This window comes from Equus quagga, chromosome 2 (genome assembly GCF_021613505.1).
Source record: "Equus quagga isolate Etosha38 chromosome 2, UCLA_HA_Equagga_1.0, whole genome shotgun sequence".
NCBI lineage: Eukaryota > Metazoa > Chordata > Mammalia > Perissodactyla > Equidae > Equus > Equus quagga.
In genome coordinates, this window is record NC_060268.1 from 114934355 (window position 1) to 114960309 (window position 25955).

At 39.1% G+C, this 25955-nt stretch overlaps 1 protein-coding gene across 6 annotated transcripts in view; it reads left to right on the plus strand.

Moving 5' to 3' along the window:
• LOC124235547 (zinc finger protein 180-like) overlaps positions 1 to 25955 on the plus strand; it is a 118508-nt gene that overhangs the window by 37286 nt on the left and 55267 nt on the right. For 5 of the 6 annotated variants that reach the window (XM_046653735.1, XM_046653731.1, XM_046653734.1 and 2 more), the window contains exons 4-5: positions 8241 to 8367; positions 8926 to 9019. In XM_046653735.1, the coding sequence (XP_046509691.1) occupies positions 8241 to 8367; positions 8926 to 9019 (221 nt within the window). Of the gene's footprint in view, positions 1 to 1254; positions 1358 to 8240; positions 8368 to 8925; positions 9020 to 25955 lie in introns of those variants that run through there. The other variant, XR_006887516.1, reaches the window with a different exon arrangement.

Sequence of the window (25955 nt, forward strand, 5' to 3'; positions counted from 1 at the left end):
AACCAAATTACCTTGTAATTGTAGCAGTTTTTCCTTTATTTAGATACATGCAGATTTGACTTAAACTTTGATTAATTTTACTATTTATCATTATATGGCATCTGTCTTTGCCCCATTGAAAGTTTAGGGCTGCAAATTCTACTTAATCTGATATAAATAAGGCCATGCTTGTTTCTCTTTTATTTGCATTTTCTTTTAATATTTTGTCCATTTCTTCGTGTTCCACCATTCTTTATCTCTTTGTTTTAGACTTATTTTTGTAAACAACAAATGGCAACATTTTGTTTTTTTAGACCAATATAACAGATAAGAAATATATTAATTCACATTTTCTGCAACAATTCATATTTTGGTTTTATGTATCTACCTTAGTTTACTAAATATTCTATTTGAATATAATATAATAATATGTATCATAATTTATATTATTATACTTTTTCGGAATCTTTACTTTTTCTGCCTTGTTAAAATTTCTGATTATTTCATTTTTCTTCTCTGTGAATTTGATAGTTTTCTGGTTTTCAGTTCTCATAGCTACCAACCCCACTCCTGAATATTGTAACTGAGCCTCTGTCTACTCACGTATCAGGATTACTTCACTGCTCCTCGGCCACTCCCTGGTGTAGTGATTACTGCTCCTTCTCCTTCAGCTGCTCTTGGATGACCTTAGAAAGCCCTAATCCACCCGTCCACCCCACACCACACCCAGACTCCTTCATTTTGCTAATTTATCAGTCTATTACTGGCTCTTCCCTTATGGAGAATCTCTTCTGTTTCAAGAGGTGGTCTTTAACGTTATGTTATACATTTCAAATCATGTTAATATTACCCATCTAGTTGTAACCACATATCAATAACAAGATCTGTTGTTTCCCACTCCTTCCCCTCCTCTTCACTTTCCCCTTGCTTGAGATTTGTTTGACAGCTTGTTGGTACCTCCTCAGTGTTTTCTCTGCAGAGCTTACGAGGGTGATTTATTCCCCGAGGCCCTGCTCATTTGAATGCATCTGGTTTGGGGTCTGTCATATGAAAGATAATTTATTTGTGTGTGGGATTCCTGGATTGAAATTCTTTTCTCCTAATCTCATTGTCTTTTTGTTTTCACCACTGCAGCGGAGATATCTGAAGCTAAGATATACTTCTCTTTACTTTCTGAGTCAGCTGGTCTTTCCTCTGAAAGCTTGTAAGAGTTTATCCTTGTCTTTCAGAGTTATATAAATGTATGCCTCAGTGTGTCTTTTTCATTAATTCTAGGTTGATGGTTTTCTTCTTTCAACACTTTGGACGTTTCACTTTACTTTCTTCTTGCCTGGATTCTGAGAAGTCTGTTGCAATTCTTATCATTCTTCCTTTGTAGGTAAGGTTCATACTTCTCCAACCTCCCTGCCCCCCAACCTCTTCACTTCTTTCAAGAATTTTCCCTTCGTCCTTGGTTTTCTGCAGTTTAACTATGATATGGTTTTATTTATCCTGTTTGGTATTCTCTGAGCTTCCTGGATCTGTCATTAATTTTTGGGTGTTTTTGGTCGTTATTACTTCAGATATTTCTTCTACTCTGTTCCTTATTCTGCTGATATTCTAATTATGCATATATTATACCTTTTGATGTTGTCCACAGTTCTTGGAGGTTCTGTTTTTTCATTCTTTTTCTCCTCCCGTTTCAGTTTGTGAAGTTTCTGTTGACCTGTTTTCAAGCTCACTGATTCTTTCCTCCGCTTGTTGTGTGATGAGCCCGTCAAAGGCATTCCTCACTTCTATTACTGTGGTTTTGACTTCTAGCATTTCCTTTTGATTTTTTTCTTAGAATTTCTATTTCTCTACTTACGGTGCTCATTTGTTCTTGAATGTTGTCTAATTTTTTCACTTAACTCTTTAACATATTAGTCATAGTTATTTTAAATTCCCTATCTGATAATCCCCACATCTGTGCCGTATCTGAGTCTGGTTCTGATGATTACTTTGTCTCTTCTGAGTGTGTTTTTTCTTGCTTTTTGGTATGCTTGGCAATTTTTTCTTGAAAGCTGGACATGGGTCTGGTAATAGAACTGAGGTTTCTCGTGTGAGGATTTATGTTCCTCTGGCTAGGAGTTGGGCTGTGTTTCATGTTTTTTGTAGCTGTAGTTGCCAGAGGGTTCAAATTCCTTTAGTGTCCTTGTTTTTGACTCTCCGCTTTGACTTTGGGCCTCCCTGTGTCCTGCTGTGTCTTGAAACTGTTCGGCTCTGATCCACAGCTGTGATCCACTGTTGTCGCTCTGGAGCCTGTTGATGTTGTGCGAAGTTGTAGAGAGGCCAGCATTCTATAATCTTAAAATTAAATCGCAGTCTTTTAATTAGGCATGTGTCCCAGTGTTTCTCATGAACTAGAAAACTGTTACTATTTTATTTAAGATTTTTTTCGGCTTTATTGAGGTGTAATTGACAAATAAAATATTAAGATATTTAAAGTGTACATTGTGATGATTTGATATATATACATGTTGTGAAAGGACTTCCCCATCCAGTTAATTATCACATCACCTCACATATTTATTTTATTTTTTTGTGCGAACGTTTAAGTTCTACTCTCAGTAAATTTCGTTTATACAATATAGTGTTATCAACTATAGTCACTATGTTATACATTAGATCCTTAGATCTAACTTATCTTATAGTTGAAAATCTGTACCTTTTACCAACCTATCTCTGTTTCTACCACCCCTAGCCCCTGGCAACCTCTTTTCTATTCTCTGTTTCTAAGTTTGATTTTTTTTTTGGATTCCACGTATAAGTGATACCGTGCAGTATTTGTCTTTCTCTGTCTGACATATTTCACCCAGCATAATGCTGTCAAAGTCCATTCATGTTGTCCCAAATGGCAGGATTTCCTTCTTTCTCATGGCTGAATAATATTCTACTGTATATATATATATATATATACCACATTTCTTTGTCCATTCATCTGTTAATGGACACTTAAGTTGTTTCTATATCTTGGCTTTTGTGAATGATGCTGCAGTGAACATGGGAGTGTAGATATCACTTTGATATCTGTGTTCTTTTCCTTTGAATATGTACCTAGAAGTGGGATTGCTGGATCATATGATAGTTTTATTTTTAATTTTTTGAGAAACCTCTATAGTGTTTTCCATACTGGCTGCACCAGTTGACATCCCCACCAACAGTGCACAAGGATTACTTTTTCTCCATATCCTCGCCACCATTCAAGGGTCTTTCAAACCTTTGAGATTGTCCAAGCCACCTTCTTTGTTCTTAGTGGCTCCCTGTAGTCGAGGGCACACCAAGACCTGTCAGTGCACCAAAGGAGAGGATCTCAGTCAGCACATAGATGAAGGCTGATTGGAGGCTGGATCCTCAGACAGCAGCTGGGAAAGTATGTAGTTAGGTTCATTTCAAGGAAAAACTGGAGATGGCTTTTTTGCATGCTCCCTCTGCAGTGGGCTTGGGTATATAGTCCTGGGGGGTAGGAGGGTGGAGGTGTGTGCTCCTGCACAGTTTAGAACTCTTTCTTTTGTTTACTATAGTCCTGTGGGTCTTGTGAATGCAAGCCCTGGTGGATATCAGAGCCAGGCAATCCAGGGGCCTGTCCCTTGGGCAGCAGCTGTAAAAGCTGGGTTGCCAGACGTGTGTCCAAGCTCTTTCTGGGGAGATATTGGCAATTTGGAGTGGGCTTCAGGAAGAAGGCAGAGTGATGTCTTATGGCTTCCCCTGTTTGCTGGGAGCATTGGAGTTAGCTCCTAGATGCATGCTAAATTAGATGTCTGGTCCTCGGGCAGCAGCTTTTAAAGTATGCAGATAGCCTCTTTCAGGGAAAGACTGGGAGACTGGCCTTCTGTGTGCTCCCTCTGCGCTGAGCCCTTGGGGGATGGCCGAGGCAAGTCTCAGGAGCCCTTTAAGAACTGTTTCTTTGTTTGCCATAGTCTTGTGGTTCTAGTGGATGCAAGCCCTGTCTGCTTTCAGAGCTCACTGTTTTGAGGGCCTATCCTTTGATAAGAAAACTTCACATATTGAGGTATATGGGGTAGCTTATTCTGGTTTGAACCTGATTTGGCCTGAACTAAAGAAGCCTTCCTTATGGCCTATCAGACATACATTGTACATCTGCTTTAACCATTAAAGATAAGGATGCACTAAACATTATCTCAAAGTAAAAGAAGGCACTCTTTGAAGATAAGGATGCATACTTCCTTTCCTATGATGCCAGTAGCACCAGTATCAGTACCCCTGAAATAGTTTCCTTTTCCAGTCATCAGGGTCATGTTGACCTGCTAATCTATAACTAAATATCTCTTTGAAACTTTGGTGAATATGTATCCTGGACGTGTTTGATGTATGTTCCTTGTTCTAAAAATGTATAAAACTGTGTTGTAAACCATGCTTCTCTGGAACACTTTCTTCCTTTGTGGAGACTGCCCTACCGGGCTAGTCCTCAGCTTGGCTCAAGTAAATCTCACCTTATCTGTCTTATCTATAGATTGGTTATTGGTTATTTGCATTGATACCCTCAGGTGGGAGTCTTAAAAGTTGAGGCACTAAATGTGGTGTCCATAACCTTTGCTCCTCAGAGAGAAGCTTAGAGTTGAGAGTTTGTTCCTGATGGTGTGGGACTGTTCTGGGGGTGGGGTTTGTCGTAAGGTTGTGTCTCAGTGTTTCCTATGCATTTCGACGTGGGTATATTCTTATTCGCTCGTTGTGTAGGAGTCACTCGGCTAGATTCTGGATTTCTTTCAGAAGGATTTGCTCTGTGTGTTGCTGTCGATCAGTGTGTCCATTGAAGGAGGTGAGTTCAAGAGCCTCCTATGTCACCATCTTGGACTGGACTCTGTCACTATTTTATATGCCCAGGAAAGAAGGCTCAATCATCTTGAGATCTCCCATGTGTACTCACCAGTCTCTGTCCTTTGTCATATGTTCTAGAAGATTTGCCCAATTTTTCGTTTATGTCTGTTATATGTTAGGCCTTCAGTTAAGAGTTTTGGTTTTCACAATTCAGCAGTCAGTTTTTAATTTTTGAGGACTTTTTCTTGTTCTTTGATTCTTTGTAATTGAATTCAGTTCTTTAAACAGTTTTCTGCTCTCTCTCTAAATGTGAGTTTACCATTGGAATTAGAAGATTTTTTTCCATTTCTTGCTGCAGTTTTGTTTTTTGTGTGTTTGGTTATTTTGATTATCTTAGTTCTTATGTTATGCCCTTGGTTTTCCTAAAATAGCTCTGCTGCTTCATTTTCTGTTCATTTTCTGTAAGTGAAGAACTGTATGTTTATTAATGTAGGTTGCTAGTTTTACTTTTACCTTTCAGATAATTTTTCTCATTTTCATGGCCTGTTCTTCCAGGCTCCTGTGCGGAGTTCCCTCACGTCCTGTCCTTGTACTGTTACGCCCTCAGTCTCTTTCCTTGGAGCCATCTGATTCACTGCTGGTTTCACTTACCACCAAATGCCAGTGACTCCCTTTCCTCACCTTCATCTTGGGCTTCACTCCTGAGCTTCAGGACCGCACATCCAGCTGCCTCCTGGAGATCTCTGTCTGCCTATTCCACAGACCCTTCGAGCAGAACATGTCCAAGAGCTCTCTGACTCTTATTTCTGCCCAACCTCTTTCTCTCTGCTTCCCAGTCTTTGCAAATGGCACCTGGATTTACCTGGATCCTCATAAAGACACCCTGGGAGGTAGTTTCCCTGTCTTTCCCTCTGTTCCATGAATCAGGGAATTGATTTTCTTTTTCTGTTGCATCAAGTCTCTATTCTATCTCTCCATTATTAGCCCCTGGATTAGGGGGTCAACTCTCATCCTGGTCCTTTCCTTCCTTTTTTCCTTAACCCGTTCTTCACTATTCTTCTAGATCAGTGCTGATTAATAGAATAGCCACGTATGTAATTTAAAGTTTTCTAGTAGCCACTTTAAAAAAAGTAGAAAAGAAACAAGTGAAATTAATTTTAGTGTATTTAATTGAACTCAGCATATTCAAAATATCATTTCAACATGTAATCAATATTAGAAAAACACAATTAATAAAATCTTTTACATTTTTTTGTACTATCTTTGAAATCTGGTCTGTATTTCATACTTATAGCGTACCTCTGTTTCCCCTAGCCACATTTCCTTTGCTTGGTAATATGTGTGGCTATGGGTTACCTTATTGTTTAGCCCAACTCTGCATCATTGCTCCTGAAATGCATATTTGGACATGTAACTCTAGAGTTCATTTCACCTCTTCATTGACTCTGTTATCTGCATCCGTGATTTCAAAAGTGGGGCTCTATCTCCTACCTTGGTGGTCTAAAAGCATGTATTCAGAATCAGCAGCAGCATGAACATCACCTGGGAGCTTGTTAAATTACATGTTAATCATTCAAGAGGCAGTTTCTCTTGCATTTAGAGTGTATTTTATGAGTTTAAATTTGATATTACCATATTTTACTTTTCTCGCCTATTTTCTAGATCAGGGTTTAGCAAATTGTGGCACATAGACTAAATCTGACATGCCACTTCTTTTTCTGCATAAAATTTTAGTGGAACATGGACATACCCATATGTTTACAAGGTGTCTGGTTGCTCTCATGTTACAATGACAGAGTTGAGTAGTTGTGACAGGGATTCTGTGGCTTTCAAAGCTTACAGTATTTATTATTTGGCTCTTTAAAGAGAAGTTTTTCAACTCCTGCTCTCAGTCAGTGGTTTTTAAGCTTTGGTGTCTATCAAAATACCTGAAGGGCTTGTTAAAACTCTCTTTGTTAAGTCTCATCCTCAGAGTATCTGTTTATTAGATGTATTAGTTATCTAATGCTATGTAAGAAATTATCCAAAAACTTAGCAGCTTAAGACAACAACAAACATTTACTATCTAATGTAGTTTTACTGGGTCACCTATTTACAAGTGGTTTCAAAGCAGGGTAATTCTGGCTAGGGTCTCATGAGGCTGCAGCCATCTCAAGGCTTGACTGGGCCTGGAGGAATTGCTTCCATATTGGCTCGCTCACATACCTGGCAGATTAGTGCTGCTGTTCAGCAGAAGGCTTCATTTCCTCCCCAGGTGGACCTCTCCATAGGGCTGCTTGACTGTCTTCATGACATGGCAGCTGGCTTTCCCCAGAGGCAGTGATCCAAGAAGGAACAAAGTGGAAGCAACAATATTCCTCTGTGACGTGACCTCATTAGTGATATTCTGTGATTTCTGCAACATCCTATTGGTTACAGAGGTCAGCCCTATTTAATGTGGGAGAGGATTGCACAAGGGCATGAATCGCAGGAAGTGAGAATCACTGATGACCATTTTGGAAGCTGGCCACCATGGTAGGTCTGGGATGGGGCCTGAGAATTTGGATTTCTAACAAGTTCCCGGGTGATGCCACTGTTGTTGACTTATGTCCACACTTTGAGAACACTGTCCCAGGGGCTGCCCGAGAAAAGCTGTTGGAGTGTGGGAAGGAATTGCTAGCATATCTATATGCAGATATTTGTATTAAAAAAAATAAGAATGAGATTTTACGTACATATAAACGTATAAATAACTATGCTGGGAGAGTGCTCATATTTTAATTAAGGGGTAAAAGATCAAATATTCTGGAACCCCTAACTGTAGGAACATGTCTCCAGTTACTTTTAATCTCGCTTCTGATTATATCTTTGAGGCTTTATCTTGATACATCTCAAGCCCTATTCTGCTATCATGCATTTTCATTAACTTATCAAATATTTTTTAGTGCTGCTATGCCTTATCTACGTAGTTGGCTCATATTTATAAAGAACACATGATTTATGTATCAAGACTTACAGCTTTACTCCTCAATAAAGCTCAACCTGATATTACGTTAAGTTCCATTTTGAACTTAGCTTTTCTTCCCTTTTCGCAACTACCTGTCTACCTTTCAGAGACTTGTAGTATTGCTTTTGGAAAATTTATTGCAGATATATATGTTTAAATGTTTTCTGACCTGATTATAAACCACTTGAGAACAGAATTATTCTTTATTCATGTTTACATTCCCAGAAATTGGGACAGTTCCTGTCACATTGGCAGGACCTTGTATACTGTTTGTAAGAATTAAGAAGTTAATACACTGGCAAGTCCTTGTACTGTGATTTCTTATTTTCCCACAACGTGTAATACTGACAGAAGAGATCCTATATAGCTTTTTCTCTGCAACTATTAGCTGTGAACATGATAATGTGTTAGATCTCCAACATGTTGCATGCTGTCCAGTTCTCGTCACTATAGATTGAACACAAATGTGTTGTTTCAGGGGTCAGTGTCATTCAAGAACGTGACTGTGGACTTCGCCCAGGAGGAGTGGTGGCACCTGGACCCTGCTCAGAGGACCCTGTACAGGGACGTGATGCTGGAGAACTACAGCCACCTCGTCTCAGGGGGTAGGGAATGTATAATTTGTAACTCCAAATAACATTTTTTCCTTTTTCTCTGCTGATATATGTGGTTTCTTTGTAGAGATTAGTGATTTATAGATTTGAAATTCCAGAGTCAAAGGCAATTGATCCCTTTCGGGCACTATGAAGAACATTTATGGGGCCAACCCGGTGGCATAGTGTTTGAGTTTGTGTGCTCTGCTTTAGTGGCCTGGAGTAGGTGGGTTTGGATCCTGGGCGCAGACCTATACACCACTCATCAAGCCGTGCTGTGGCAGTGTCCCATGTACAAAATAGGGGAAGATTGGCTCGGATGTTAGCTCAGCGACAATCTTCCTCAAGCAAAAAGAGGAAGATTGGTGACAGATGTTAGTTCAGGGCCAATCTTCCTCACTAAAAAAAAAAAGAAGAAGAAGAAGAAAGAAAAGAACAACAATTTGTGTTCTCTTCTCCAGTGAAATGTTCAAGTGGACCTATTTTTCTGCAGGCGCACCTTTGTCCTCCTTTAAAAATCTCGAACCTCATGCTACCTGGTCCAAGTCCTGTGTCATTTCCCATTCACAGGGTATTGTGTTACCAAACCAGAAGTGATTTTCAAATTGGAGCATGGAGAAGAGCCGTGGATATTAGAGGAAGAGTCCCAAACCCAGAGGCCCAGGTGAGTGAGTGAGTACAGAGGATGCTGTAACCCAGGGAGAAATTGGATGTTAGCGACTTAGTTCAGATGTTGGCATCTTTGAAATTTTCAGGAAACTCTTTTTAGAGTTAAAGGAACTTTGGAAGTGGCTGAGAATAATTGGCCACCGTGCCCCAGATGCATATATCACACTGACAGATAACAGCTAAATGGTCCCTTTTGTTTTCTTCCAAAAATCCAATCCTTGCCCCTCTTGTTTTAGATATTTGATTATTCTTTCTGCATCAATTTTAGTTGTCTTCTTTTAATCATATATTATGTATTCCTTCAATAATTATTAAATTGGCATCTACTGTATGCCACTTTCGTCTGTGTGCTGGGGCTACAGCTGTTAACGATATGATGACTGTTTCAGTGATAAAGAGAATGAAATGTGGTGCTGTTTGTGAAAGTGTGGTCAGGGAGAGCCTCTTTGAGGTTCAGTATAATAATGAACAGATTTGAATGGAGTAAGGCAGTAGATTTTGAATATTCTGGCCAGATGGTATACCCTGTACCAGGATCCTGAGGCCAGAGTGTTTAGGGTGTGCAGGACAGGATGGTGCGTGCCAGGCTGGATAGAGGTCAGTGAGTGATGGGGAGGGCGTTAGAGATGATGTCAGAGAGGTAGTTGGGCCTTTGTTATCTTTGGCCATGCTCGCTATTGTAAGCTCCTTAATTTTATTCTGATTGAGATGGAGCTATTGGAAGGTGTTGAGCACAGGAGCACATGTGCTGATCTGATTCATGTGTGTCTCGACTGCTGTGCAGTGGAAATGCTGACAGAGGGGCGAGGAGGAGGGTAAGAGTAAAGTCAAGGAGGGCAGTTAGCAGTACTCCGTGTAAGGGATCCTGCCGCCTTACACTGGCTTGGGAATCATGAATGTCAAGTGACATGGTTGGATTCTTGCTATATTTTGAAGTTGTAGCCAAAACAGGATTTGCTCTTAGATTGGATTGTGCATACAAGAAAAAGAGAATAATCAAGAGAAAATCTCAAAGATTTTTTTCCCTAGGCACTGGACACCTGATAATACCATCAACTGAGATGGGGAAACTTGGGGAGAAGCAGTTTGGGGAGGAAATAAGTAAAGATATAGGTAAACTCAAACAGTATTGTCTGTGTAAAATAGTAGTAATGTTTGCTCTGTTGGGTATAAAAATGACAAAAGTAAAATATTGACAAATGATAGCATGTAAATAATTTGCCAGTTGATTTGACTCATGTTCTTAAATCCTTTTATTGTTTAGAAGAAATGTTGACTTAAATATAAATGGTAAAATTTAATGAATAAATGCTAAAAGAAAATGATAGGTAACTTCTAAACTTTTAAAGGGAAGAAAATGGAAAAGAAAAAAAATCACCAAAAATATATTGGATCAGACCAAAAAAGGACAATGAAGCCGGGGTGGGGGGGGGGGGGGGGGGAGCAAGTGAAAATTAGAACAAGTGGGAACTCTAAATGAAACAGAGGAAACCAATCCAGATATTATAATCCAGTAATTACAGTACATTCAAAGGGACTAAATCCTGTTGTTAAAAGACAGATATTGTCAATTTGGAATTTTACAAATCTAGGTATATGGTGTTTGAAAAGTACACATGAAATATAAAAAGGAGTAAGGGAATATTCCATTACTATAATATAAAAAGGAAGAGTGATATACTTCAAATATTAAACAAAATGGAATATTAACCCTTGGTGTACCATCAGGGTTTCAGTGTACCCAATTTTAGTTTTTGAGTTTCTTTTTGAAGCAGTTCTATTTGCAAGGATTGATATTTTATGTCTTTCATAATCTCTTATAATTATGAATTAAAATAAAATTTTAACCTGAATGAACAAAGAGAGAATTTACTTATTTTTTAATTGAATAAAACTTATTTTATCTTGCAATTTCCAGATGGATGACTTGGTCCCATTTGTAAATCTAAGAAACATAGGATTGTTGTCATCTAATTTTAACATACTTTGAAATGTTTTTCTATCACCCTAGCAATTATTTTAACACTACTCGTCAGTTAGTACAACCGTGCTAAAACAGACTAAAATATAAGAAAATAGAAAAATAATGGAATTTCTTAAAAGGATAATACAATAGTGAAGTAAATCTTCATTGTTATACCACCCTTCAGTTTTCTTATTGAGTTCTCTGAAGTTCTGCATCAATTGTGATGAAGGTATGAAAGAAGTCTGGAGACACCTTATTTGTCATTTCTTTCTTTTTTTAGCCTTCATTGAACATAGTTGAGAATTCAGAATTTTTATCTTCTGCCTTTAATTGCAAAGAGTAGAAAATTGAGAAGACTTTTCACAATTATTAGACAAACAGAAGATGAATGTAAAGAGACAGGTAGAAGCATGGTATAATTGGTTGTATAAGTGGATTCTCAGACTGTAAGTTTTAGATGATGATATCCTAGATGAATAAAGATGTACATCTGATCCTGTTATAAGAACAACCTGAAGGTGTAGTTCGTTTGGACATTAATATTCCTTGTGAATCCCAGTGAGAATGCAAATATAGCCCAGGCAATAGAATTTTCCTTTTAACTCTAATGGAAATGAGCACTTTCGGAAATTTAATTTGATGGTGTTATACGGAATAGAAGCGTGTACATTAGTGAGGCTCTTGCTTCAGGAGATAATGACTAGATCCTGACCTAATTGTTCTAAATCTAATTGTTCCTTTGATATCTCCCCTCACCATCACTGTCTATTAATTTTCCTTGTGATTCTACTTAGTATTTGTTGAGTTGTTAGGCTGATCCTATTCTCTGTGAGGTTCCCCATCCCAGCATCAAGCAGTCATCCAAACATTTTTCATTTATTGCTTGTTTGTGTTTATTTCAAATTCTATCCACTTTTGAATGTCACATTTTTTATATTGAAGTATAATTGACATACAACATTATATTAGTTTCGGATGTACAACATAATGATTTGATATTTGTATATATTGCAAAATGATCCCCACAATAAACATTTTTGAAGTGCCGAATTATTGTGTTTTGTTGCCAGATTTACCAGTCATTTTCCACTACTGCAAGTTATTTTTTCCAGACTTAGGGGAGCAAGGCAGTGTACCCTTGGGATTACTTTCCCAGCCAAAGACTTGGCTATAAGACATATGAATATGTCTTCCTTTCATAAGAAATGTGTTAACGTTTGTAAACTATAGTAAGTTATTTTAATTTCTAGACTTCTGCATAGTTGACCTGATGGAGAAGAGCCAGGAAAAGTAAAACCAGCCCTTGTGTAAAGTTGATTTTCTCAACAACAAAACACTGGCTAAGGAGGGAAATAGTGTATTAGGAAAAAACATTTTATCTGGACACAAACTCTGTTCTATCCAGAAAAATAGCTGGTAAATGTGACTCATATGGAATCAGTTTGAATTATATTTCAGAATTAATTATTAGTAATAGAAAGTCCTTTGTAAGGAAGGTTGACAAGTTTAATGCACATGAGAAATTGCGCCTCTGTACAAAGCACAAGAATTCTCATTCCAGAGAGAAACTTTTAAAATATGATAGAAGTGGGAAAGCTATCAGTCAAAATGAGGACCTATTTCAGCATCAGGATATTCAAGCTCTGAAGGAATATTTTGAATATAATGAATGTGGGAAAGCCTTCCGTGAGGGGGCAACTTTCATTACCCATAAGAGAGCATGCTCGTGGGAGAAACCCTGTGAATATAATGAACATGTGAGAACCTTTTCTGATAGACCAACATTCATTGTTCATCAGGGAACTCATACAAGGGAAAGTCACTGTGAATTTAAAGACTGTGAAAGGTGGTGTTGGTGAGAATTCAGCTCTAAATAAACACCATAGAGTCATGGGGAAGAAATACTATGAGTGTATTGAAAGTGAGAATAGTTTCAGCAAGAAGTCACTCCTTCAGTGAATGTATAAAGGAGAGAAAACCTTTGACTGTATTGAAGATTGGGAAGTATTCTGCAAGATGCCAAATTTCATTCAGCATCAAGAAACACATATAGGAAAGAAAGTCTGTAAAATTAACCAATATGTTACTTCGTTTTGGAAGAAGCCAATGCTTCCTACAAATCAGAAGACAGATATAGGAGAAAAACTCTGTGAATGTAGTAAATGTGGGAAAACCTCTTGTCCTACATCAGAGGATACACAGAGGGGAGAAAGCCTATGAATGCACCAAATGTGGGAGAAATTTTTCATATAGGTCAGGCCTTGCAGTACATCAGGGAACACACACAGGGGAGAAACCCTATGAATGTAGGACATGTCAGAAAGCCTTCAGTGATGGGTCAGCTCTCAGTACATCAGAGAATACATACAAGGGAGAAACCTTATGAATGTAGGGAATGTGGGAAGACTTTCTCCCAGAAGCCAAACTTCATTAATCATCAGAGAACTCACACAGGAGAGAAACTCTATGAATATGATGAATGTGGGAAATCCTCTGTGAAAATGAAACTGAGAGAACATCAGAAAACACATACAGGAGAGAAACCTCATAAATGTAATGAATGTGGGAGAACTTTCTACCACAAGTCATCCCTCACAGTACATCAGAGAACCCACACAGGAGAGGAGCCCTATGAATGTAATGAATGTGGGAAAACCTTCTACCAGAAGTCATCCCTTACAACACATCAGAGGACACACACCAGGGAGAAACCCTGTGACTTTAATGGAACCTTTCACCTGAATCCTGACTTCACTAAACATCAGAGAAACAACACCGAGAAGAAATCCCTGTCAACATCCTGAAAGCTCAGAAAACTTCACCTCTTGTCAGACTCATTGCAAAGTAGAAACAACCTGAGATTGGGGTAGGGGACTCAATAAATATGAGAAATCTTTCACCCAGAAGTGACATTTCATTGAATAGCAAATAATTGATATTTGACCACTTTATTAATGTTTTGAAGATGTAACAGTGTCGACAAAAGTAAAAAAATATGGAGGCCTTTTCTTTTGCAGAGTATGTAGAAGTATGCCATATAAGAGAAATTTTACATGATAGGTTTGCTTGTTGGAACCCAACATGGTAGGAAATATACATGTATGTTGCTTAACAACTCATAAAATTTTCATTTCAGAGTTTTATTATGAATATGAAATGTGCAAGGTGTCTCACCTTAATACCTATGTAAATTTTTTTGTTTTAATTGAAATTTTTATTGAGATAATTGTAGATTGCAAGATGCAGTTGTAAGAAATAGTACAGAGAGATCCCATGTACCCTGTATCCAGTTTCCCTCAGTGGTAACATCTTGCAAAATCAGCCAGGATAATGACATTATTGGTACGATCCACTGATCAGTTCAGAGTTTCTCAGTTTTGTTTGTACTCATTTCTGTGTATGTATTTAGTTCTATGCAGTTTTATCATGTGTGGGTTCATGTATCTACCACCACCTTCAAGATACAGAACAGTTCCATTAGCACAAGGACTCTGTGTGTTGTCCTTTTATATCCACATCCACCTCCCTTCAGTATCTCCCTCATTCCTGCTCCTGCCACCTAGTAACACATTCTCCGTTTCTAAAATTTTATCATTTAAAAAATGTTATATGAGTGGGGGCCGGCCCAGTGGCATTGTAGTGAAGTTCGTGCGCTCTGCTTCAGCAGCCCGGGCTTCGCAGGTTCAGATCCTGGGCGCAGACCTACCTACCGCTCATGAAACCATGCTGTGAAGGCTTCCCACGTACAAAATAGAGGAAGACTGGCACAGATGTTAGCTCAGGGACCGTCTTCCTCAAGCAAAAAAAGAGGAAGATTGGCAACAGACATTAGCTCAGGGCCAATCTTCCCCCCAAAAATAAAAAGATAAAAAAAGAAAAAAAATGTTGTATGAATTGAGTCATACAATACGTAATCTTTTAGAGTTGGCTTTTTTCTCTCAGCATAATTCCTTGAAGATTCATTCATCCACATTTTTGTGTATATCAATAACTTATTCTTTTTTATTGGGGACTGTTATTCCTTGGCATGGATGTATCACAGTTTACCCATTCACCTGGGCTGTTTCCATTTTTGGCTATTTTGAAAAAACTGCTATGAGTGCTTGTGTATAGATTATTTTGTGTGTGAACATGTTTTCATTTCTTTGGGATAAATGCATAAGAGGGCAGTTGCTGGATGGTGTGGTAGTTGCATGTTTAGTTTTTAAAGAAACTGCAAAACTGTTTTCTAGAGTGGCTGTACTGTTTTACATTCCCACCAGCAATGTACGAGTGATCTAGTTTGTCCACACCACATTTGGTGTGTTACTTTTTTTTTTTAAATTTTAGCCATTCTGCTTGGTGTATGGTGATATATCATTGTGGCTTAATCTGCATCTCCCTGACGGCTAGTGTTGAACATCTTTCCATGTGCTTATTTGCCATTTGTTGATCCTCTTCAGTGAAATGTCTATTCCTGTCTTTTGCCTGTTTTTAATTTGGATTGTATTTTTACTGTTGAGTTTTGAGAGTTCTTTATATTTTCTAGATACTAATTTTTTGTCAGACATGTGATTTGCAAATACTTTTGCCTAGTCTGTAGCTTGTCTTTTCATTCCCTTTACATGGTCTTTCACAGAGGGAAAATTTTTAATTTTTATGGAGTCCAACTTATTAATTTTTCCTTTAGCAGATTATGCTTTTGATGTCAAGTCTAAGAATTTTTTGCCTAGCTCTTGATTGTGAAGATTTTCTCTTATTTTTTAAGAAAAGTTTTATAGTTTTACTTCTTACATGTTAGTCCACAATCCATTTTGAGTTAATTTTTGTGTTAGGAGTGGGGTTTAGGTCAAGGTTCATTTTTTTGGCCTTTGGATATCCAATTGTCCCAGTACCTTTTATTGAAAAGGCTATCCCTCCATTGAGTTAATTTTGCATCTTTGCCAAAAATCAGCATATTTGTGTGGGTCTTTGGATTCTCTCTTCTCTTCTGTTGATCTGTGTCTGTCTCACCACCAATACGATATTGTCTGGATTACTGTTGCTATATATAGTAAGTCTTAATATCATGTAGAGTGATTTTCCCCACTTTGTTCTTTGTCAAGATTGTTTTACCTGTTCTAGATAGGGCCTGTTCTTTCCCATGTTTATTTTAGAATAAGCTTGTCTATTTGTACAAAAAACCTTACTGGGATTTTGATATTACATTTGTAAATCAACTTGGGGAGTGTTGATCTGTTTACTTTGTTGAGTCTTCCAATCCATGAGCATGGTGCATCTCTTCATTTATTTAGATCTTTGATGTCTTTTATTAGCATTTTGTAATTTTCAGCATGCATATCCTGTACATGTTTTGTTAAGTGTATACCTACGTATTTAATTTTCTTTGGAACAGTTGTAAATGGTAATGTGTTTTAAGTTTTGGTTTCTGCATGTTCGTTGTTGATTTATAGAAATACGATTGATTTTTTTTGTGTTTATCTTGTACCCTGTGATCTTGCTGAACTCACTTATTAGTTCTAGGAAGTTTTTTTGCAGATTCCTTGCGATTTTGTGGGTAGACTATCCTGTTATCTGCAAGTAGAGTTTTATTCCTTCCTTTACACTCTGTATGCTTTTATCTCTCTTTTCCTTATTGCACTGACTAGACCTTCCGATACTATGCTGAATGAGAGTGGTGAGAGTAGACACCTTTGCTTGTTCCCCATATTAGGGGAAAAGCATTGTCTTTCAACATTAAGTGTGATGTTAGCTGTGGATATTTTATCGATTCTTTTTACTAGGTTGAGGTAATTTCCTTCTGTGTTGAGTGTCCCCAAGACCACTCCTAGGTTTGGTGCTTTGCTTGGCGGACTTACAGGACTCAGCATATAGTCGTACTCATGGCTAAGATTTGTTTCAGTGAGAGGATACAAAGCAAAATCAGCAAAGGGAACAAGTACATGGGGTGAAGTCCAATGGAAAAGAGGTACATGTTTCCAAGAGTCCTCTCCCAGGGGAGTCACACAGGATGCGCTTAATTCCTCTGGCATCAAATTGTGACAATATATGCAAAGTGTTGTCTACCAGGGAAACTTGTTAGAGACTCAGTGCCCAAGGTACTGTGCCTGACACATGCCAAAGTTCCAGATGTCCAGAAGGAAAGCAGGTGTTCAGAATAAGTCATATTGTCTGCACTCACAATTTAGGCACAGTGAGCCATTCTTATGAGGGAAAGATGGGAGCACTCCTGAGATCCAAGCTCCCCGGGGCCAGCCACAGGCCAGCCTTGTGAGCAGGTCTTCCTAACGATGTTAATCCCAGGCTTGCTTTGTTAACCCTTTTCTGCACACCTTCTCTTCCTAACTTGCTCAGTTTGTCCAGGTGTTGGATTTTGTTAAATACTTTTTCTGCATTTGATATGATCATATGGTTTTTCTTCATTAGCCTGTTTATATGGTAGATTATATTATGAATTTTCTGATGTTTAGCTAACCTTACTACTTGGAGTAAATCCCTCTTGATCATGGTATATAATACTTTTTACACACCGTTGCATTCGTTTGCTAATATTTTGTTACAGATTTTTATGTGTAAGTTCAGGAGAGGTACTGGTCTGTAGTTTTCTTTTTCCTTACTGTATAGCTGGTTTTGGTATTAGGCTGATGTTAGCCTCATAAAATGAGTTGGAAAGTGTCCCTCTTCTGTTTTTTGGAAAAGAATGTCTAATTGGTGTTAATTATTCTTTTAATGTTTGGTAGATTCTCCAGTGAATCTTGGTCTGGAGATGTCTTTTTTGGGAGCTTTATAATTATGAATTTTGTCTGTTCTGTCAATTGCCGAGATTGAGGTGTTGAAGTTCTCAATTATAATTATGGATTTGGGCTTTTTTAGCTTTATCATATTTTTATGCTTTATGTATTTTGAGGCTCTTCCAGTTGGTTCATTTGCATTTAGGATTTCTGAATGTTATGTCTTTCTGGTGCATTGCTCCTTTTATCATTCGTTATGTAATATCCCTCTTTGTAGTAATTTTCTTTGTTCTGAAGTTTACCTTATTCAGTATAACACCCTTTGTAATTGTCCAACAGTTCTTGGATCTTCTGTTCTGTTTTTTCTCCTTGCATTTCAGTTTTGGAAGTTTCTATTGACATTTCTTCAAGCTCACTCAGTGATCCTTTCCTCAGCCATGTCCAGTCTCTTGATGAGCCCATAAAGGCATTCTTCATTTCTGTTGCAGTGTTTTTGATTTCTAGCATTTGTTTTTGATTCTTTCTTAGAGTTTCCATCTCTCTGCTTACCTTACTCATCTGTTCTTGCATGTTGTTCATTTTTTCCATTAGCACTCTTAGGAGATTAATCATAGTTGTTTTAAATTCTTGGTCTAGTAATTCCAAGATCTCTGCCATATCTGAGTCTGGTTCTGATGCTTGCTCTGTCTTTTCAAACTGTCCTTTTTTGTCTTTTAGTATATCCTGTAATTTTAATTGAAATCTGGACATGATGTACTGGTATATTAGTGTTCTCCAGAGAAATAGAACCAATAGGATATATGTAGAGATTTATATATATATATCAAGTTCAGATGAGGTTCTTAGGGTGAACCTCAATCCAGTATGACTGTTACCCTGTGAGAAGGGAAAAGAGACACAGACACAAGAGGAAACACAAGAAGATAGAGGCAGAGAAGGGAGTTACCCTGTCACAGCCAAGGAATGCCTGAGACTACCAGTAGCTGGAAGAGGCCAGAAAGGATCCTCGCCTATAAGCTTTGGAAGGAGCCTGGCCTTGACACCATTTTGATTTCAGAATTCTGGCCACCAGACCTGTGAGAGAATAAGCCATGCAGTGTGTGGTACTTTGGTGTGGCAGCCCGAGGAGACTCAATGCACCAGTCTATTGAGCCCATTCAGCAAGTTTGTATTTGTGTTATTGTATTTTTCACCTCTATAATTTTCATTTAGTTCAGTTTTATAACCTCTGTTTCTTTGCTATTTTCTATTTTTTCATTTATATCAAGAGAATTTGTAATTGATTTTTGAAGGCTTTTTATTATGGCTGCTTTGAAGTCCTTGTCAGATAATTGGAACATCTGATTCGCCTCTGTTGATGCCAGTTGATTGTTTTTTCTTGTTCAGTTTGCGATTTTTCCTGGTTCTTGGTATGATGTATGACTTTCCACTGTATCTTGGATATTTTTTCCTATGCTGTTAGAAGACTCTGGGTCCTATTTAAATCTTTTCTTTTAGCAGGCAGTCACCCTGTTTAGGTTTAGTGTGCTGGTCCTGGCCTACTTTGTGGCCAGTGTGGTTGTGGGTCCAATGATAGATCCTTGATCTGTTTGGAATCATTGGGGCTCCTACTGGTCCTTGCTAGTATTGCTTGAGGGAGTAAAGGGCTTTCCTTAGGCTGGGCCACCAGGTTTCTCTGTGTGCTGAGGGTGGCCCTGCCCCACAGGTATGAAGAAGCTTCCTGGGCCAGACCTCTTGTTATGGCAGAATTGCTTTTGGCAATGCTGCCCAGCTGCTCTGGAATCTCTCGGTGGGAGGGGGAGTCTGCACACCATGAGGAAAAGGAAGATTCCCAGGCCAGGTTGCTTGTTATGGTGGAGTCCTCTTGATCCTGCCCAGCCACTCTGATGTCTCTGGGTGGGGAAGGGAAGTCTTAGGCCCATGGAGACCAAGAATCTTCTAAGACTGGTCTGCTTGTTGTGGTGGAGTCCCTTCTTCTGGTGCCACCTAAAGGTGTAGGAACTCTTGATGAAGGAGGAGAGACTCAAGTGGGAAAGAAGCAGGCTTCCTCTGGCCATTCATTGTTAGTGGGGCTCCCAATTGATACTCCTTGCTATTAGTGCTGGGCTCACCTGGTGTTGTCAGGTGGGCTTGTGTTCAGTCGAGGGGAGGAATGAGCCTACTGCGCTTGCTTCTGTTGCTAGATTGGAGGTGGGAAAACACTGGGCCTGGGTCACCTTTTCCTGTTGTGTGGGGGATGTAAGAGACTCCCTGCCCCGTGCCGTTCCTTCAGTTCTGGGCCCCACACCGGTTTGCCTTCTCACCACATTTTAGAGTTCTCCTTTGGTTGCCTCCCAGAGTCTATAGCTGTACTTAGCAGAGGGGAGCAGGGAAGAAATGAGTATATACCATCTTGTCTGAACTACAAGTAGCTGCATATATTTACAGTGTAAAAACACAATATATATACTTAAAATGTCTTTTTTTTTTGGCTTCTTAGTTTTTATTTTTTTTCGGATGTACATCATATTTCAAATTCTGGATACATTACATCATGTTCACCACCCGAACACTAATTATAGTGCATCCCCTCACGTGTGACCCTAATCACCCCTTTTGCCCTCCCCTTCCCCCCTTCCCCTATGGTAACCACCAGTCCAATCTCCAATGCTATGTGTTTTTTTTTTTTGTCGTTTTTATCTTCTACTTATGAGTGAGATCATATGATATTTGACTTTCTCCCTCTGACTTATTTCACTCAGCATAATACCCTCAAGGTCCATCCATGTTGTCACAAATGGCCGGATTTCGTCATTTCTTATGGCTGAGTAGTAGTCCATCGTGTATAAATACCACATCTTCTTAATCCATTCGTCCCTTGATGGGCACCTAGGTTGCTTCCAAGTCTTGGCTATTGTGTATAATGCCGCAATGAACATAGGGGTGCAAGTATCTTTATGTCTTTGTGTTTTCAAGTTCTTTGGATAAATACCCAGCAGTGGAATAGCTGGATCATATGGGAGATCTATCCTTAATTTTCTGAGGATACTCCATACTGCTTTCCATAGTGGCTGCACCAGTTGGCACTGCCACCAGCAGTGAACAAGGGTTCCCTTCTCTCCACACCCTCTCCGACATTTGTTGTTTCCTGTCTTGTTAATTATAGCCATTCTGACCGGAGTGAGGTGATACCTCATTGTAGTTTTGATTTGCATGTCCCTGATAGCTAATGATGTTGAACATCTTTTCATATGCCTGTTGGCCATCTGTATTTCTTCTTAAAATATTTCTGAAGTTTAAATTACTATGTAAAAATCTTGAGTCTGTTAGCATATATAAATAGGTATGACTATTTTTACTAAATTCTTCAATAAAGAATTCAAATTGTGTTTTTATAAATGTTTGAACTAATTTAGCATCAGCCTCATCGAATAATAAAATATGCAAAGGTTAGGTACAAAATTATTAAGAGGAATTTTTTCTTCCACCCTTGAAGAAGTAACTCTTGTTCTGCTGGAAACAACTAAAATCCTGTAAATAATCTGTGAAACAACTAGAAAACTAGTTGGCTGTGTATGTGAAGGTAAAGATCCAGTAGGCTGGGCAAGGAACACATGCTGAGCAAAAAGCAATTCCTAGGAAGCTCTTTGCTGAATAATTCCCATGGCTCACCAGGAGCTGGGAAATCATTCTGGTTCTCACCAGGCAAAGCAGAGAGACCTCTGAATACACGAGCATTCAGTAGATACAACAAATGGATCATGCCTTTTGGTGGCTTTCTCTAGCCTTTGGTGGAAGAAAACCCGCTCTAGATTAACTCTGCAAAAGCTTAAATACAAGCCCTGAAAAAATTAAAGTGACCTACAAATAATTGTTTAGAGACAAAGTAAAAAAAAAACCCAAGCATTATAATAAAACCCAGCACTCAACAATATAATCACAAGGGCAGGCATGCAGCATATTCGTAGACTTACAAAAAAGCTATAAAATGTGATCCAAGCCACAAGAATAATCAGCCTATAGAAACAGCCTCATAACTAACAGAAAAGGAGCTTAAAACAGGTGTTAATCATTTAAAATATATTCACATTTGTAAGGGAAAACATGACAATAAACAGAGAGATTGAAGATATTAAAAAGACCGAGTGGAATTCCACAGATGAAAAATACAGTGGATGGGATTTCCACTGCAGAAAAGAGGTTCAGTGAACTTGAAGACAGCAATAGAAACTATCTAAAGCACAAAAACGAGAGGAGTCCAGGAGAGAAAACAGAGCCTAGGTGAACTGTAGGACAATATAATGTGGTTTAACAGACACGTAAATGGAGTCCCAGGGCAGGGATAGGGTGAGGGAAAAAAATATTTTAAGAACTAATGGCCAGGAGCCAGCCCAGTGGTATAGTGGTTAAGTTCACACACTGTGCTTCAGGGCCTCGGGGTTTGTGAGTTCAGATCCTGGACGTGGACCTACACACCGCTCATTGAGCCATGCTGTGGCAGCATCCCATGTACAAAATAGAGGAAGATTGGCACAGATGTTAGCACAGTGACAAACTTCCTCAAGCAAAAAGAGGAAGATTGGTAACAGATGTTAACTCAGGGCCAATCTTCCTCACCAAAAAAAAAAAAAAGGACCCAATGGCCAGAATTTTTCCAAATTTGATGAAAACTATACACTCATAGATCCAAATAGGTCAATGATACCCCCAGCAAGATAAACAGAAAGAAAACCTCACCAAGACACATCATGATCAAATTGCTGCGAGCCAGTCATACAGAATAAAATCTTAAAAGCAGTTAGAGAAAATAGACACAGAACAACAAAGATAATACAGATGTTATTCTTCAACAAGTAGAAGGCAATAATGCTGAAAGAAAAAATAGTTAACCAAGAATTCTCCACTCAGCAAAAATATCTTTAAAAAATCAAGGTGAAATACTTTTCACATAAACAAAATTTGAGAGAATTAATTGGAAACAGAGCTGTACTATATGCTATGTAAAGAAAGTTTTTCAAGAATATGATAAATGATACCAGATGGATACTTGATTCTATAGAAAGAATTATCAAATTCTGGAAATAGTAAATATGTAGGTTAACATAAATTTTTTAAAAAGTCTTTAAAAAATAGTTGACTATTTAAAGCAGAGATCAGCAAACTTTAGCTGCATGCCAAATCTGGCCTATAGCCTGTTTTTCTGTGGCCCATATTGTAAGAATAGTTTTTACAGTTTCAAAGATTTGTAAAACCAAAAAAATGAAGACTATGTAACAGAAACAATAGTTGGCCCACAAAGCCTAAAATATTTGCTATCTTGCCCTTTATAGAAAGTGTTTGCAAACCTCATTTTACAGTAAAAGTATCAACGCTGTAAATGGAATTTCTAACACCCACAAGTAAAATATGGAACTACAAAATTATTAATAGGTCAAGCTTGAGTTAATTTAAGGAAAGTAGCTGTCAGCAGTAGTATTTATTGCATTTTATACAAAATAAAGATGGTGCTTTGTTTTTGCAGTGGGTCTTCTCCTTGCTATATGTGGCACTTGCTCGATGGTCCTTAATGTTGCCAACCTTCTGATGTTTGTGCCCTTTTGTAATTCCCTCCCTCTTATTGTGGGTGGACTTATTGACTCTGTTCTAACACAAATACAATAGAAGTGATGGAATATCACTCCCAAGATTAGGTTACAAAAAGACTGTGGCTTCCATCTTGGGTGGTCTCTCTTGTCTTCTGTCCTCTGCCATCCCCTCCCCTCCCCTATCCCTCCCTCTGTTCTCTGCTTATCGCTCTCACTGGGGGAAGCAAGATGCCATATTGTGACCAGCCATTTGGAGAGGCCCACATGGCATGGTGATGACTGAGGCCCTTAGTTAACCACCTGCAGGGTATTTGAAACCTGTCAACAACCACGTGGGTGAGCTTGGAAGTGGATCTTTTAGCTCCAGTAGAATTTTGAGATGACACAATAGATAACTAATTCACTGAACCATCTTCTTCAGTGCTCAGCCCCAACTTCCCTTTTATATCATAGGCTGATGGGCTGGCTGAACATTTCTCTTTCTATCCATTTACCTGCCTGCCTAGCTTTCTGACACAACAACCTTCATAACTAGCCTACTGAGCAGACTTCATAATTGCTTGATTAATTAGGTGACCAAAAGCATATCTCTTTAAAATCTGTGTTTTTTTTCCCCCTGATCTCCAGTGACTGAACACATTAGATCTTCAGCTCCCTCCCTCAACTGATGGACCCTTACCCTCATTTTTCTCAGACCTTCCTTCCTCAGACTCCAAGATCCCAGTTTCCTTTCTTAGATGTTTTTTGGTATGGTTCCTAGAGTTAGGAGGGGACACTAGGTGATTTTGATGCCTAAAAATCAGCCTTGTTTCCAGAGTGTCAGCCCCTTCCCTCTGTGGCCTCAATCTTTTCATCTGTAAAATGGGGACAAATATCTCCATCAGTAAGAGTGGAGCTCGTTCTAGGAAGCACTTGCATTCCCCAGAAAGCTCAAGTCTTCAAAACAGAGGATCGGGGGATCAGAAGTAATAACTGCATACCTCCTACTGAAGTCACTGTTGCCATCATGCCCTCTGGGTCTTTGAGTAACATTCTGTGAAAATGAAAGGAACTTGGAGAAGATTAGTAGCCATGGCCAGTCTCCATGGGTGAGCGGGGCCCTCACAGCGTTCCCAGATTGACTGGCAATCCTGTGCCTGCACCATCTGTTGTACTGGGCAGGAGAAGAGATGTGGAATCCCTGTAGAGAATGCCTTTGAGGAGAATGAATGGGAAGTTGAGACTCAGTTATTGCTAGATGTGGTATACTAAGAAATACATTTGGTTTTTGTACCTGGTTCCTGGCACAGAGCTCCTAAAACCGCTGGAATTTCCCGAGTGATTGGAGTGTCTTTTGTTATTCATAACAGGTCTCTTTAGATCATAGCTGAGTTTATGCTAATGAGGTGACTTATGGGAAGGGCCCCCAGATAGCCTCAGGACAGGGCTGGTTACCAGAAAGACCAAGTGATTAGAGGATTGGAACTTTTAGCCCCACCTCTGACCTCTAGGAAAGAGAGGGGTCTGGAGATTAAACTCTGTAAAAACTCTTGAACAATGAGATCTGAGATTCAGAGAACTTCCAGGGTGGTGCACACAGTGAGGTGCTGGGAGGGTGGTATGCCTGGAGAGGGCAGAGAAGGTCCACAGACTGCCCTCCCTCCGTATCTTGCTCTATGCATCTCTTCCAGCTGGCTGTTCCTGAGTTGTATCCTTTATACTAAACTGATAAATGTAAGTAAAGTGTTTTCCTGGTTCTAGAATCCATTCTGTTTCTGAACCAAAAGTGGGTTTACCTCCTGGTGAGTTAAAATCAGACCTGACTAGAAGTAGTTGTCACACAAAGCAGAACTTATTTGCAGCAAATAGGAGGCCACACGGAATCATTCCAAAAGTTGTGGCTGTCCCACAACAAAGGGAAGCAGGGCCTTTTATTTTGGATGGGGAATGAACATTCAAGAGGCAGAGGTGGGTATTCGCTTGCACAGGCTCAGTTGGAAAACGTGCTTCCACATACACTGCAGGTTAAGGTAATAAGGCCTAAGCTCCTCCTGGAGAGTTCTTAGCATTAAAAATAAGGCAGAGGTCATGGGTGTTGCTCTTGTGGTGAGGCTTAGTCTGGTTCAGGATGTTTAGAGTTTGCACCTCTTAAATAGTTAAACGCTTCCAGAACCTCCCTTGAGTTCCTTGGGGCAATTAGTCGGTGACAATTCTAGCAAATTATTGAACCTGAGGAGGGAGTTGTGGGAACTCGTTGACTTTGTAGCTAAATCAGAGAGAAGTGTGGGTAACCTGGGGACCTAGTATTTGTGACTGGTATCTGAAGTGAAGCGGGACCGAGCCCTTAAACCTGTGGAGTCTGACACTGATTCCCAGTGGTTAGTGTCAGAATTGAATTGCATTATCAGACACCCAGTCAGAGAACTGGAAAACACCCTAGAATGGACGACCGTAAGCAGGCACTTTACCTCCCTGCTTTGTATAGATGGTACAGTCATACTTAAAATACGTACTTATTGAGCACCAGCTGTGGTCCTGACCCCAGCTCAGGCATCCTCAAATTCAAATCTTCTTGAAGCCAAATGTGGTGAGTATTGGATGGATCCCTGTGATAAAGATGAAGAGGAAGGAGTCTTATAATCTCCAATTATGGTTGTGGATTTGCCATTTTCTCACTTTACTTTTGTCAATTTGGACATCTATATATATATA